This window comes from Manacus candei, unplaced genomic scaffold, assembly GCF_025592945.1.
Source record: "Manacus candei isolate 608988 ecotype Guabito, Panama unplaced genomic scaffold, ASM2559294v1 h1tg000057l, whole genome shotgun sequence".
Lineage (NCBI taxonomy): Eukaryota > Metazoa > Chordata > Aves > Passeriformes > Pipridae > Manacus > Manacus candei.
In genome coordinates, this window is record NW_026138105.1 from 8974885 (window position 1) to 8990943 (window position 16059).

Consider the following 16059-nt stretch of genomic DNA (forward strand, 5'->3'; position numbering starts at 1 on the left):
ACAGGGCCGCTCGCGGGGCACCATGGGAGAATCCCAATGTTTTCCAACGGATGCGCTCAGCGGCGCGGCTGCTTGAGGCGACTCCGGGAGCGACGCTCGGCGGAGGGGGCGTCCCGGGAAGGGGCGTCCCGGGAGGGGGCGGCGGCGGCGGCGGCGGGGGGCCGGGCCGGCGGCCCGCGCCCCTGCTCTTCCCCACCCCGGCTGGCAGCATGGCCCACCCCCGTGAGGAGCCCGGAGCTGCCTCCTGAGCTCCCGGTGCCGGCGGAGCGCCCGCCGCAGCCCTGCCGACGGCGCCGGGGAAGATGCTGCCGCGGCTGGTCCTGCCCGGCTGACGCCCCTTCGCCGCCGCCGCACCCCCGTCCCCATTGTCCCCCGGCCGCCTCCGGCTCCATGAGCGCCTCCTCCTCCCCCCTCCTCTGAGCTTCCCGCCCTCCACCTCATGGCTGCATCGGAAGAAGGGACCGGCTGCTTTCTCCCGCGAGGCAGGTCGCAGAGTGACCCCAGCATCCTCACCGACCCCGGGGAGCGCACAGGTAACGGCCCCGGCGGCGCTCGGGGGGCGGGCGGGGGAGCGCCGGGATCATCCGCCAATTTGTAGCGCGCCGGGCAGGGATTGGGAACATATTTCCTGCGGTGAGTGCTGAAATGATGCAGCCGCTTAGCTCCAAACGGGATCAGAGCGGAGCGTGTCCCGCAGCGATCGCAGTGTCCTCTCGCCGAGTGAGCGCGGGGGGCGCGGCCGGAGCCGGGTCCCGGCCGGGGGTCCCCGGGAACGCTCGAGCCCCCGCAGGGATGATTTATGACTTTGGGGGGGTGGGGGAAATGAGGGCTAATAAAGCAGGCTGTTTGCATGGGATCGCCATGGAGACAAGGGAAGCAGAGTCATAATTAAACGCTTTCTGCCCACAAGAAGGTAATTTTCACTTCATAGGGAGAAGCGTAATCTCCTTATGGAGACACAGAGGTAGTGCTGAGGGGACCCAGCCCAATCGTTAGGATATAAATAGAATATTGTGATGAGATTTTTTTCTTCTTTAACAATGGCTAATGGTGTTTTCAGTTTAACTTCACTTTGAGGAGTTATTCTAAATGTCTGTTGGTGGTGACTCAGTAATTTCAGATTGTCAGAATCTAAGCAATGATGAGACCTTTAGGAAAAAAAACCCAACAAACAGCTACATCACTTTGATGAGATGTGATTGCACGGGAAGGCACAACAACAAGCTGGAAGCAAAGGGTAAGAGCCAGTTTGCTCTCAGTTTCTCAGAATAGATGATGGTCACACAAGACCTCCAGGCTTGTTTATGAGAAAAGGAGTAACCAAAACAGCATGAAGACAATGAATGGGGTGTTGATCATCACTGCCCACTACACCGAATTCTAAGCCTGGAATCTTGGGGTTTGGGTCAGGCACTATGAGCCTGCAAGAGACAGTCCCTGAATGCAATTTCGGGTTGAACTTTATTCCGACCTTTCTCAGATTACCGAGTAAATAAAATATTCCAGGCTCTATTCACACACCTGCTCGATTGCTTCCTCCCGAGCCTATGAGGTTATTAATATTTGTATCTATTTTACGTTCTTTTATTTATTTGTCTTATCAAGCAATTCTGAGCACCTTGCTCTGGAGTGAAAGACAAATTAAATTAAGGCAAACAGTAGATGATTTATCTCTGATTACCAACTGTTCCAATACCACAAGTGAAGGGAACAAAGGACTCTTCTTACATGAACTGCTCGACTCACTCCCAAAGGGGCAATCTTGACTGAAAGAGGAATGTATGTTTCTGCCATTTGATTTCTGGAAGCAGAAGTGACTAATGAAAGGCAGGCATATGCAATCTCAGCTTTAATTCCTCTATATTATTTTCTACTAATTAATTATTTTGGCCTTCGTGAAAGGCAACAAAGAAACTACACAACATGTCCGACAAATAGACAAAGATATAAACATTATTATGCTTTTTGTTAGGAGAAAGAACTATCAAGACTAAGTAGCATTTTTTCCCCTAATACAGACTTCATGAAATAAGCCAGTGTCCCATTGCAGAAGCCAAACTAAAATACAAGAAAGGATGTCTTTTATAGTATTGTGTTATACAGACAATATGTGGAGAGAAACAAAGGGTGATAAATACATATGATTTTTGTCCAGGTAGGTAGCAGAATTAGCATGTTTGGAGAGTTTTTCATGTTTTAAATTTGTTTGTCAAATAGTATTGAACATCTGTACGACTCAAAATGATAATAAAAAGTGAACATAAATTACTTAATTTAAATAAAATTTACAGTATTGTGAGTAATCATTATCAGCAATTTCATAACGTGGAATAAAATTTATACTGTTGTAAGAATTATGTATGCTAGATGACATAATTGTAATTTTTACTTATTTTATTAGCCTGGAAAATAATGTTTTCATTATCATTATAATACCAACATAACCATCCATGGACTCCAAGTCCAAAGACAGACTTAGGAGTGTAAAATGATATGGACAAAGTTTGTGTTTACATCCCAACCCTGCTGGGAGACAAACCATGTAGAGGAGTACCTCTGAACATGTAGGATTCTTTCTTAATTTAAAAACTAAATTAATTTTTATTCATACAGACAAATAAACCAATACCAAAATACGGATCACTGCAAAAACCATTCCTACTTTCACGTGGCATTTGAACGATGCCAAATTCCTGCTGGAGATGCACTCTTGTTTTGCAACGTTTTTTGAGTGCATGATGTGGTCAAGGATTATTCTGCACCAATTCATTTGGCTGTGTCTACTGAGGAAAGTACGTGGAGGTAGAAAATGTGGTAATAAATGGTGCCTAGGGTTCCTACTGGTGGTGTGGAGAGAACTGGGAATAGTATAAGAAAGATAAGAAGGAATAAAAGTTTCTTTGTTTTAATTGGAGCAGTTATTTTCTCCTTTTGAGATAAAATCATGCATTTCAGCCTGGGATTTAAGTGAACTATTTTATGGCCACTGAGCAGTATTTTATGAGAATTAGTAGAGTACAACAAAGACTGGACTTGATGTTTGAGTCTGTTTGAGCTTACTGTCACACTGAGTGCAAGTCCTGAAAAAGGAATATGTCCTCAGTTTGAGAAGCACACATCAAAATACTCATGTCTTGCTTAGCTACAGGCTGTCTCTAGACCAATCCATTGTTAAAAAGAGAATTTCATCTTTCTTATTCATAAAATCAAGGAATGGTTTGAGTTGGAATAAACTTTGCAGATCATCTTGTTCTCCCCCTGCCCATGGCAGGGACACCTTCCACTAGACCAGGTTGATTTAAGCCCCATGCAACCTGGCCTCAAACACTTCCAGGGCTGTCAAGAATTTCCTTATATATATCTTACATCTCATATGTCTTTCCCCTCCTCCATCTTTCCAGATAAGGACCAAGAGAGAAAGGAGAGTCTGAAGAGAACAGATTTCAGTATCGCCATCTAATTGAGAGACAGTTGCACGAAGCCAAAATATTGCTCTCATTACATCCTTCCAGCAGTCACAGGCCATAGGAAAGATTGACAATCTCATTTGATTTGTAGTCATAAAAGAGAGGGCTGCACAGACTGGAGAAGAACACCATGTCAAAACTCTGTATTACTTGAGGAGATATAGACAACCATGACAACGTGTGAAAACGTCAACCCCTCCCCTCCTTAATTTGGGGGTAATCCATTTGGATTTGTCTAAGTGTACATTGGTGCCATCATGTTTTGCTCTCTGTGATGTTGCTTCTCCCTCCTGGCACCCTGCAATCAATGAGTGCTGCTTCAGGATGGGCATTTCTGAGTTCTCCAGCAGACCTTGCCAGTGGTCTGCTGTGTGTTCCTTCTCCTCCAGCTCAGGGTCTGTACCAAGGCAAGGAGCTGTTGTGGTGAAATTAGCAGTGTTAGATGTTGTTAACAGCTCTGTCATCATCATTTCTTATTGTTCTCCTTGGAGAAGGCTGATGGAGGGGACTCCTCAGCCTCTACATTATTTGCTGTGATGTGCTTCAAGTTCAGACAACTTAAAGCTATTTCAGAATAGTTGTTCTAGTGATGTACAGCTATGTCTGTGCCAGACACTAATTCCCCTTTTATTTCTATTGATACCATGTGTGATCAGCAGCACTGTACTCTGAATTAACTCAAGAAGAGAACAACTGCATAAGACTTAAAGCTCCTTCCTCACTGTTTCTAGTTATCATAATTCAAAAATTCTGTAGCAGGAAACATTGTTGTAAGTATTCTTCTAGGATGCTAAGAAGAGAATTGAAGTGTTTTGTTCCTTTTACATCATCTCTCTCTGGGCTGAAAGCTGACCTGAACCCAGCAGAGCCTCACAGGCAGTGTAAGGACTCAGCCCTCTAAGTAATGCCCATGGAAAATCCTGAGTCAATAAACAGCAGGTATAGGAATATTCTTTACTGCAGCTTTTTCTTTCTTCTGTTTTAAAGCTGTAACCTACCCTGGATGGACTGTGCCACTCCATATGCCTATCATTGTTTTCTCTTAACTTTTTGGGGTTGATTGACACTGCTAAAGATTTTGACTGACTCTTGTTACTGACATATTTGTTCCTTCAACAAGTTTGCTCAGTTTGAGTCTTGTGCAGTGTTAGGGAGCTTGGGAGCAGCTGGGAAGCTGTGCTTTTCCTCCTTAACCATCAGGGTACTGGAAATCTCAGAGATCTTGGAAGCTACTGGCAGGGAAGGTTTGGAAACTCAAAAGCTTATTAAAAGTGAAGTGTAGGAGGTTTGGGCTGCGGATGCTTGTAGGGAGCAAAGGGAAGGCAAAGAGGAACAGGGGTACAACTGGAGTGCAGACAGATCGGTGCCAGCTTTCTGAATCTTTCTGCTGCAAATCTGTTCCTTCCAGGCCCATAATTCAGAAAATCTTTTAAATGTGTGTGCTGAACTTCAAATATGTACTTAAGACGAGGGAATTGATAGCAGAGGGACAGAGAGAGATGCTGTTGGTGCCCTGCCTGTCAGCTGGCTGGTGCTCTCATCCTTTGGCAGTCATTTGGATCACTGCAGCTTAATCAGGGCCTTAAAGGCTTATCTCTGATGTCTTTAGTTGTTGCATAAATTTTCAAATTTGATCCCAACACTTGAGCCAGGCCACCTATAAAAAGTTGTTAGGTTTTTTTTTTTTTCCACCAGAAAGATTTGGTTTCCATTTCATTTTCCTGTATCAACAAGTCTGTTCTGTTAACACAGTTTGTTTTGCCTGTATCATATTTCTTCTGAAACAAGAAGTGTACCCAGGTCTTCTACATCTTTTCCCCTACTAATTTATGAACAAAATTAAATAAGCTAGCCAGTGCTTTTGCTCCAGTTTATAACTGAACCCTGTGTTTAATGTATATGAAACTTTGGGATGTTCTCTCACCCAAAGTCAGAATGTTCCTGTTCAAATTCAACCCAAGGGCTCCCTGTAGAAACTTAGGAATACTCAGGAATACTCGGTAGAGGCAAGAAACATGCAGGATATTAGTTAATAACCCATTTCCTTTTACATTGAAATCCAAATTTAAGTCCTGTAAGGCTTCCCAAGACATTTGTTATTTGTGTGAATGTAGAGTTTTTTATAATATAGCACCTGAAAAATCATCACCTTATCACAAAGTACTACAATGGGAGTTACATTTTAGGAAATGGTCCTCTGTGCTCTTGAGAAGGTCTTTTCCTTTCTCATCAAATTCCCAGCCCCTTCCTGGTCTGATCTAACTGGACCCCAAGTGATGCAAAGAAACTTCACTGGAAGCACAGAACTCCCTTTTTTTCTCTGTCCTGCAGTGGAGAATCTCCTGTTACCACAGCACCCCTCCTCCCTGCTCCATCACTCATCTCATACACTTGGCAGTGCTTCTCCAGCATTTTCCAGGAGGGGAGAGAGGAATCTCTCCACTCCTGGAGAGGAGAATGGGCACAGTGTACTCGGACAACCTACATAGGTGGCACTTGGGAGATGTGGATTATGTTACTCCAAATGCATAATTTTGGTCCTGCCCACCCTTGGATTGGTGACAGTGCTGGGGTATCATTACACTGTGCACACTTAACACAAACTGCTTTATGCTGCTTGCCTGAGTGTTTTACTTGCTGAAACTCTCCTTAGTTTATTTTTTGGGATTCAAGAAAGAGCTTGAGGAAGTTATATTTTAATGCTACTTTTGCAGAAATTAAATGAGGTCAGTTAATAAGTATGCTACTCATGTTGAGGCTTGGTTTTAGGCTTTTCCAAGGGTTGACTGTTCCCAGTGTTTGGAGATTTGTGTTTGGACAAATCTTAGAGTTCTGTAAAGGAAATACAGACCTTTAACTGGGAAAAAAGAGTTTTACAGTTGTCTTTTCTCCTAAATCCCAAGTTGGCAGGTAGTTTGAATATTGATGAAAAGACACTTAAACCATTAAAACCTCTTTATCCAAGAAGTGGAAATACTGATTATGCATCATCATAACCTAGACTGGATTTATGGGAGTGAGGTCAGCATATCAGAAATGCCTTGTGTTGTTTTATGTTTATCTTTGTCTCTTTAATTCAGGCTTTATTTCAAAACAAAAGTAAACCCCAAATTTGATTGCATACCTTAAGTACAAATTACTCAGACTTAATTTACACACGTAACAACTTGTGCACACAAGTAGTTGCTTCTCTGTGCAAATAAGATAAACTCATGTGTGTCAAATAATAAAAAAAGTCACCCTTTAGCAATGAATGAAGATGGTTTAAGATTATTCATTCAGTTAATGTTTGCACCACACTTAGAAAATGGAATTAGTTACATAATGCTGGGAGTGGTATTTATCTGGAAATGTAACTGTATATTTTAGTGAATAGTTAAATAACAGCGTTAATCTTTCACAATCTGTAGTTTGGGAACTCTGTTTCAAGACTGCCCAATTCGTGCTGTAATGAACAGGCTCCACCATTTATTTATTTATAACATGGTGTTTTTCTAACCAAATTTGTGGCTTTTTGTTTTTAGAACTTAATATGTAGAATTAATTACCGTGGCTTCCCTAAGCAGGTCAGATCTATAAATACCAAGGGTAAGTAAAGCTAAATATGATACCTTGATTTAGCTGCAAAATGGAGGTGGACTTCGTACGTAATACAATGGATTCTTTGTGCCCATTAAATCCCATACTTTTGTTTGAAATTCAAGTTGATTTATGGTCTAATGTATACACAATTTATACATGCCCTAGAGAGAACATCATATACCTCCTTGATGCAGGTCAATAGCTCCACGCTTGAGTCTGCATAAATAGTTCAGTAAGATGATCTGAATCAAAGGGGATCTTACCCTGCTCTCTGTAGTACACTAATTGTGTAATCACATGTGGGTCAGAAATGTGGACCTGTGGTTAGAACTGAAGAAAGGCATGAAGCACTTCATGACTGTTCATATAATCAAGAGACAGCTCATGTGTTAACTTTCTTAATCTAATTTTTTTTCTGAACATCCTCAAACTGTTCAGCTGCTGCATAACCAGCAACTAGACATAGATCACTGCAGCACATCAAACCAGTGAAGCCTTCAACGTTTTCTGAGGGTTGCTCCGTCCCTCAGGCCATGCTCTCTTCCCTGTGCCTTGCCCATATTGATCTGTTTGGAATGGCTGTCACATCTCATTCAGCTGCTCCCAGAAATCTACATCTTATCTCTTAACCAGCCTGCACCAAACTTAGGGTTTTATCCTTATAAGAACATGAATGCTCTGCTGGGTCAGGGCTGTGGTCTGGTCTAGGACTGTTCCTGACGGGGCAGGAGAAGATGCTATTTAGGGAGCGGGTGCTTGCCCAGCCTGGAAGCTTGAGCCAGGCTGGAAGGAAATGAAAGGTGGGTGAACAAACACACGTGAACTCCAAATGGAATGGTCAGGGTGAGTCTTCTGTGTCTGCCTTCAAATAACACACAAAACTGCTGATGCTTTGGGCATGTTTGCTCAGCATCCAGAACCAGTCCTGCCCTCTTAGGGGAGCTCAGACAAAACATGAGTAGAAATCAGTCTCCAAGAGAGTTTCTTGGCTCCTGGGAGTACTTTTTAATTGTTTCATCATGAATGAGATGAATCTGTGTGGAATATTTAACTGGAGCAAACATGATAGTGTATGCAACACTGACTTAATTGGGTTTCTCTGAAGTTTATGCTTTGCAGATGGGACTTGGTAATTTTGTAAGCTCTGCATTTATGATTAAAGAAAAAATGTAATTTTTTTTTTTTTTTGTAATTCTAGGAGCTATGTAGACTGGGAGCAGCTTTCTGGGATTGCAGGGGTTTCAAGGAGAAAAGCATCCTATTTTCAGATACAGCAGTTCAACTTAACTTCAGCTTAAATGTTTCCTTCCCTGACAGTTGACTTTGCTCTATGTTCCAGTGCCTAGAAGCAGAGAATAAGTACTCATATTAGACTCCTAACTAAGCAGAGAAAGCTCTAGAAAACAGAAAATGGAGCCTTTCACTCATACAAATTCTCCACTCGTGCACCATAAGTTCTAAAAGCCTCATTTCTTGTTTAACTCAAGAAAATGAACCAAAATATACCAAAAAATGTATATCCTGACTAAACCCGTGATTCTCCTCAATCATAGGAGCAAATATCAGCCATGGCCTGAGGCTGGTTGCCTTGGACCCTCACAGTAGTGGTTAACTTAACAGATGACATGATCAGAGCCACATTTTCTTAAGGCAAACACAGGGAATGTGAACAGCAGCTGTCAAGATGGATAGCAGAGGGATCTCGTAGTGTTGTGGTGTACATTTTCTGCTGTAATTCAACCAGAAGAATAAACTGAAAGGAAGCCAAGTAATATGTAAAAGTACAAAGAAATGTCCTTCAGAAATCCAGAATATTGTGTGTGAATGAAAATGTTTTAAGAAGGGGCCCTAACTCATAATAGAAATTTATCCTGTATCTCTCTTCTTTAGTCCAAGGAAGTATCATTGAAGACAACACAAGTTGATCTGGAAAACTGGCATTCCTCCTACCTCACTGAGCTGGTGCCTCCCTACATTCTCTTGTTGTCTTGTGAGACAGTAGAACTTGTTGCTACTTTTTACTTTTCAGTGTGTTTTCTCTGCAGTTTTTTTCACTTTCCTGTGATCTAGTCTGAGTCCATTCTATTAGCTTGCACCTTTCTCCTGCCTTGGCAAATGCAGGAGCTCCCTGCTCCAGAGGCCTTTCTCCCAAATGATTCTTTTGGAAGTAGGATGGGTGTTACTCCTGTAACAACAGAGAAGCCAACAAAGCCTACCTTCCTACAGTTCCAGCATTGTCAGTGCTCAATGAGATCTTAAACTGTTAAAAATCTCATTTATCACATTTATGAGACTTATAACTTGAGATTGGCTCCTGTCTTGTCTAATGAAGTATCAGACTGACTGAACTCTCTTCCCTTGAGGGCACTCACAGCATCTCTCCTGAGTGGATGCTTTGGTGTATAAGCAAAACTCACCTCACACTGAGGCTTTTCCTACAGGTGAGACTTATGAGGGTCACTAGTGTCATTTTTCATGAACTAAATCCTTTGCTGGAAGTTGCCAATAAGCTCCAAAGTTATTGTGGGTGACATGAGATGAAAAGTGGTTAAATAAACCTTGTTTCTGAAAGAACCTGAGAGCAAAAACCAGAAGAAGCTGTTTTCAGTAACTTGCTGTTCCATTTATATTTTTCTCACTCTTGTTCTCCTCACACAACTTCTAGGATGTGTTTAGGCTTTATTCCAACACATCAAAGGTCTCTAGTTCTACCAACCTCTTCTAAAAAAGCTGCACTGTGACCTGAAGCATTACTCATCTATCTTATTTGGGAGAGGAGATTTTATATAATCAGCTAGTTTGTGTCCTGCACCTGCAGAAAATCTATTCTGCTCCCCGTCCTGGGATTTAATATTTGTCTATTCATCTATTTTTTTGAGGATTTTAAACACATTTTGTGGTAACTTATTAAAAAATCAACAAGAAAAACCTCAACCAGGCCCCCAACCACCCCAACTCAAACAAAACCCACGCTGCCAAGAGCTTTGCATTTTGAGAGCATGGGTTTTTTGGTGGCTTTAATGAAGGAATTATAAAAGAGATAAACTACTGAATATGTTTTTAGTGGCTTAGACATCATAAAATATCAGCAGAGAAATACCCCCAAACTTTCTGAATAGGTATGTGTGGAATGAAGGTTTCACTCTGTCCAAAAGAGCAGATCTCTCAGCAGGAGGATACACCTTTATAGATATTTTTTCATTTATTTTCTCATCCTATTAAAAGAAATGAAAGTCTACTTCTGGTGGGTTTAATTAATTAGTTTTTAATTCAAATTCCCATTCTCCCTCAAGAAATTCCCCTGCAATTTGCCTGGAGAGCACTGAAGGAATCTTTTTTAGATCTTGGTAGCTGAAGTAAAGTTGTCTGAGAACAAAAACTACTTTTGAACAGATTAATCTAAATGTACATATCCAAGAAGAAAAAAAGTGGCAGTAGATACCCTGATTCTTCAAAACTAACTTTCATTTTAAGTAGTTTCTTGAAGAAAGAGAACTTTGGGTATTACATCATGTTTTTTCAGAAATACTGATTTTTAAGCAGAAGAAAACTTTTTACATGAATAATCTGATTTTTAGCCGGATAGTGTCTGTTAAAATGAAATCATGCAGACTTAGAAATATCTTTTCTGACAGAAGGAGATGAAACTAAGCCTATCAGAGCCAATGGGAATCCTGCAGTTTAGAGATTTTGTCGTTGTTATAGATCATAATATTCTCATAATACAACAGAGATTACAGAAATATGGCATAGTCTTATTTTGTCTGACATTGTAAAGAAAGAAAGACTTAAAGGATTAGTCTTGGTAACTTAGCAGTTCCTTTGCAACGTATTGTGATATAATAGGAAATAATGCAGCACATTTCCTGAACGTGAAATAAAGCCTCTGGTCAGAATCTCGTTAATGCCAGAAGTGATTTAAAGCCAGCAAACAGGCCCAGTTCTCTGTCCCAGAAATGACAACACAAGATGTGACGTCTCGTACTCTAATGCTACAGAAGAGCATATCATGCATATGATTAAGATATGATTCAACACGACTAATTCCTCAAGATTCACTTCTCTTCATTGTTAGAGACCCAAGGACAGCACAAGGAAGCAGGATTAGGTTTGAGATGGAAGCTGTTACTTTGACAGGGAATGAAACTACTTTTCCAATGTGTGTTGAGAGGGAGGGATGGGCTAAGGAGGCAAAGTTAAATGTTTCTTCCCTCAAGTAGGCTGAGCACCTCATTTACACATTCATTGGACACAAAGCCTCACTTACTGTGCTAACAAATCACATAATGAGGCATTTGCACACCCACACACATTTCTACACGTGCTGTTGCTCATCTTGCACCTGCAGTGGTGGTGAATAGATGTGTAATTGCATCTATGAGTTGTTGAAAGAGGCTACAGGCAAGGTCTGTGGAGCTGGAGTAAGTGGCTGCCTTTTTGCTTCACATTGCTGTGGTCGGCAGCTTTTGGGGAGCTGTTTTAGCACAGAAATCCTGCTCTGCCATTATCCAGCTCTCAAAGACTTTTCCAAGGAGCCTCTAATGGCTCTACAGGTGTTGGTATTGAGCCATGAAAATGTTGGGTAGCTGCTCCACGGGCTCATGTCTCCTGCAGAGTCAGAGCTGATCACACTGGGACACTGATAAGCTACACAGAGCCAGAGTTCAAGCATGCTCAGGTCTTGCAGCTAAAGGAAGTTCTGTAGAAGGGGTCAAAAACTGGTACTAGGAGATTCCCCTGAGAATAACAAATATTACATGCTGAAATCTGCAAAATTTGTCACGTATGTGCTGCTGATGGCAGTGCTGTATGTCCTGCCTTACAGCTTCCAGGTCAGATATTACAGTCCCTCGATGTCAGAAATCAATAGTCCCATCTCAGAGGGGCCACTAAACATCCAAGTCATGTTCCAAACTTTAAATTCATGACTGTTCCTGTGAAATTTTTAGTTATACCTTCTAAAGCCCAATTTTTTGCTCCCTCATTTCCTGTGTAACCTAGATCTGTGCAAAGCCAGAAGCATTGATAACTTGGATGTTTTGTAACCTCCAGAAAGGGCACTGAGATTCCTTTGTAGGCATTTTACCATTGCTACAAGCAGGACTGACCCAGTGCTACTGCTCTCATCTTGTCATTAGGAGAGCTTTCAGGAGGTAGGACTTCAAAGCAACTCTTCCAAAATAGTATGTCTGGAGTGGTTTTAAGCAGCTGTTTTATTTCCTTGTTGTTCTGCCCAAAACACACTCTGCCTTCTGAGATGCAAAGAAAACTCCATCTATCTCACTGCCATCTAAGTGTGCTTGAGGTGACAGCCTTGTTATTTAGGGTTATTTCTCATGACAGATGGGTTATTCACAGCAATTGTATCCCAAGGATGTACATAGTGGTATTTTCATAAATTGTGGGCAGCTTTGGGAGCATCACGTGGATTTCTTTGGTCTTATCCATTTATCTGCAAATCAGTGAATTCAAAGTGGCTCCAACATCCATGATGTTTGAATAGTAATTATATATTTTTTAGAGTTTTGTCTGAAATTTAATGGTTCTAACTATGCATTTTTAATGGGCATTTCACATCTGTCTTGATAGCACTGCCCATCACTTTGTTTGAGGTTAATGGGAACTCCCTGTTGCACCTGTAAACCAGTGCATCACTGGAAAACTCTTTGCACAATTTAAGGGCCTGGACATGAAACTGTGATTCCCTTTCAGGTCTTGTGCTATCACATAATCCATATCCATTGAAAATTGATTTGACGTCCATAATCACTGTTTAATTATAGTACCTCCTAAGAAGGCTGTTTTATAGAAGTGAAGATAATGGTGTAGAACAAGTATATGGTTTTCTCTAATAAGCAAGTTATTCTGATTACCCTGTCCTAATAGCATAATTGCATTCTGGATGTTCTCTCCTCAGCAGTAACTCTGATAATTACAGTCTACATGTGCTCCAGGTCCTGGGAGAGCAAGGGGGTGGGGTTTGGGGCTTTGCTGTTGTTGATGTTGTTGCTTTAATCTAAATTTTAAAAGTATTTGGCTGGATTTTTCTGCACTGCAGCTCTGGGCAAGCTCTAGGGCAATCTATGGGATAAGAGAGAGTCACCATCGGGTTTTATTAATTTTTCATTTTTCCCCATTGTTGCTGAAAAAAATAATAATTGCAGCCTTTGTTGGTGGAGGGAGGTGGGAAAAGGAGAGGTAAGGAGGGGATGGCAGCTATCACTGTTTACCTTTATATTTGGTATGTTTTTCTGTCAACTTATTAAGTGAAAAGCACAACCCAGTCTGGATTTCTGACATTTTCTTCCTTCATGGCTCTTGTCACTATAAATCTGTCATCCCTGCAGTCACATCCTCAAAGTAGCTCGGAGTGAGCCTCTGTGAGGGCAACCTAGAGCACCAATTTCACCCCTAATATCCATATAGAAGAGGTTGCTTAAACTTCAGCTATATTTAGGACTGAATTTCAGCTGATGAAGTACTACTGTAAGAGCTGTTCCTCTCAATTTAGAAGAGCCAAGAATGAAGCCATTTGGTCATCATAAGAGATGAGAACAAAGCTTTTAGATTCAAGAGGATTTAACTGTGGAACATTCTTGTAGAAGTGCTTGGGCAAATCTAGTCTGATAGTCATTAAGAAATACTACATAACCATCCTCATTTTCCAATTTTTCCCACCAAAAATTACTTTAACAGTTGTAATGTTCTAGTCCTCCTCTCCCCGAAAAAGACTCCAGAAAACCCAACGCCATCCCAAGTTTGGTCTCCCAAAAAAGAGAAAAGCCAGGCAATTATGTATATAAGTTACTAAGTTCTTACTAATGGGTTTATGCAGAAAGTGTTTAAATACTCAGATCACAGACAGCATGAAAAACCAGCCCTAGAACACTCCAGGTTTGACAAGGCCCAATAACCCCTCCTGATGATGTGACTGAGTCCTGATGGAAAGGACTGGAAGGACAAGTTCAGTGCTATTGCATGGGGAACTCTTGTTCCATAAACAACCACCTCAGTTCTTCTGGGAATACTGCAGTCACTTCAGGAAATAATACAGCTTGCAATCTGTTAGTTCACGAAATGCACTTTGTTTACTCTACAATAAGAGATTAATGAAATGGTCTGGGGTTTGAAACAGGATTTTTCAGCTCTCATAATTTTGCAGCTGATTTAACCATTCACCTGGAATTGTGATGCAGAGCAAGTAATTGCACGTTAATGGCAATTACAGTAACTAACAGGCATAATGAAGTGCTTTGCATAGGCACTCATGGGAGTTTTGTGCATACAAATCATTTGTATATCTTGCACAAATTTTCTTCATTGTATGTAAAGGAACTCCCTTATATGTTGTTGCCTATTTCATTTTGCACAGCATTTTATACTAAACATTCAAAGAATTCAAGCCCACAGTTCCCACTGATATATATGTTATGACTGACTAACTGCTGAACCAGATTGGATGAATAATGCTTTTTTTTTGTTCATCAAAGGCTGATTCTTTTGTCTAGCTGTCTGGTAGATCAAGGGCTGTCTTATTTACTAGAAATACACAAATTTTAACTGAACTTTGAGAAAATCCCTTTATATGTCTTTGGGGCCTTTCTTGAGAATGAGTTTACTGGAGCTGATAGCACAGAGGCCAGAATTTGCCAGAGTGCTTTTCTTCCTTTGGTTTTGTTTCATTATTTCAGTGTTCCTGTTTTGTTTTTATTTTTGGAAGACTGAATAAGTCATGCTACTACATGTCATTAAGCTTATCCACTTTCCCTTCCTCTTGGTTTCTCCACACCTAAGATGTGCCAGTTCCTTTCCAGAGTGAGCCAAGCAGAGTCCCCCACGAGCCCACAGCTGCTGTGGCTGTTTCTTTGGTAGAGTGAGGGTTTTTCTCTGTATGTCTTCACTTTTGGGCAATTCTGATGAGATCAGCCTTGAGGAATCTGCAGAACCCATTTCACCATGAAATGGAAAAAAAGAAATGGGAAGGAATCCCCTGAATTCAGAGAAACAGCTTGCACAGGAGGACATTCCAGAAGGTTTAGCTCCATCAGTGTATGGTTTGGCAGCTCTGTAATGCACCCCAGACTTCTTTCAGGGAGCACAATGACTCACTGCAGAGGAGACAGAGCTAATGATGGTTGAAGAGTCCTAATGATGCATTTTGTGTACAAACAACGTACAAATCCATTATATTCTGCTTTCATTTTATTAATTAGTTATTCATTACCCAATGCACTGTCAATTAAGCTGCTTTAAAGCAATTCCTAGCATCCTCCTGTTCCTTTTATCTGTAATAAATATGTCAGTCTCTGATTAAATGCCTGAATGGTCAGAACACGTTTAGGGGATATGACATTGTCTACCTCTTCCCAGTATGACCCAAGGCTCTGATGACATAATTAAAGCATGCTCCAGTGGACAGACCAGCTACCCACAGTGTGCAGCCTCAGTGGGCTCGTCCAAAGTCATGGGGGTTATGATTCCACCTCAAATCAGTCTCCAGGAGTGTCTCAGTGTACACCCTCCAGGACATCTCAGTGTGCTGATGTCTCAGAACTCCCCGAGTCAGCCTGGGCTGGGATGAAGCACGTGGTAAAAACCCCAATAAAAATCTGTGTTTATGAAAATCACAAATTCTCATTTCACAGCATTTGAAAATAGATAAAGCATTTAAATTGTCACAAACAAGGTACCAAATGGTCGCGTTAGTCTGGGAACACACTCAAGTGGATCAATCTATTCTAATTTGGGTAATTTCTCCTAAAAATTATAGTGGTCTCTCCCATTTAACAAAATTAGGCAACATCTGTGCAAAGCAAGGTTTGAATAGGCAAGCATATGTTTTGCACACATGCAAATAAACTTAATTAAGAGTTGTGCTCAGTCACAGAGTGAACTGACATGAGGGACTGGACTAGGGCTGAGCAATGCCACTTGTATTTGGCTGCTGAACTCAGACAATGCACATTTCAAACACACAATCAAAGGCAACATGCAGATAGAAAGTATGAAG

General features: G+C 41.3%; 1 protein-coding gene across 1 annotated transcript in view; it reads left to right on the plus strand.

Annotated features, from left to right (window-relative positions):
• Positions 1-346: 346 nt before the first annotated feature.
• Positions 347-16059, plus strand: part of PHACTR3 (phosphatase and actin regulator 3) — a 101176-nt gene continuing 85463 nt past the window's right edge. Inside the window, exon 1 of the mRNA XM_051803092.1 lies at positions 347-533. Coding sequence (XP_051659052.1) covers positions 440-533 — 94 coding nt within the window. The 5' untranslated portion in view covers positions 347-439. The remainder of the gene's footprint in view (positions 534-16059) is intronic.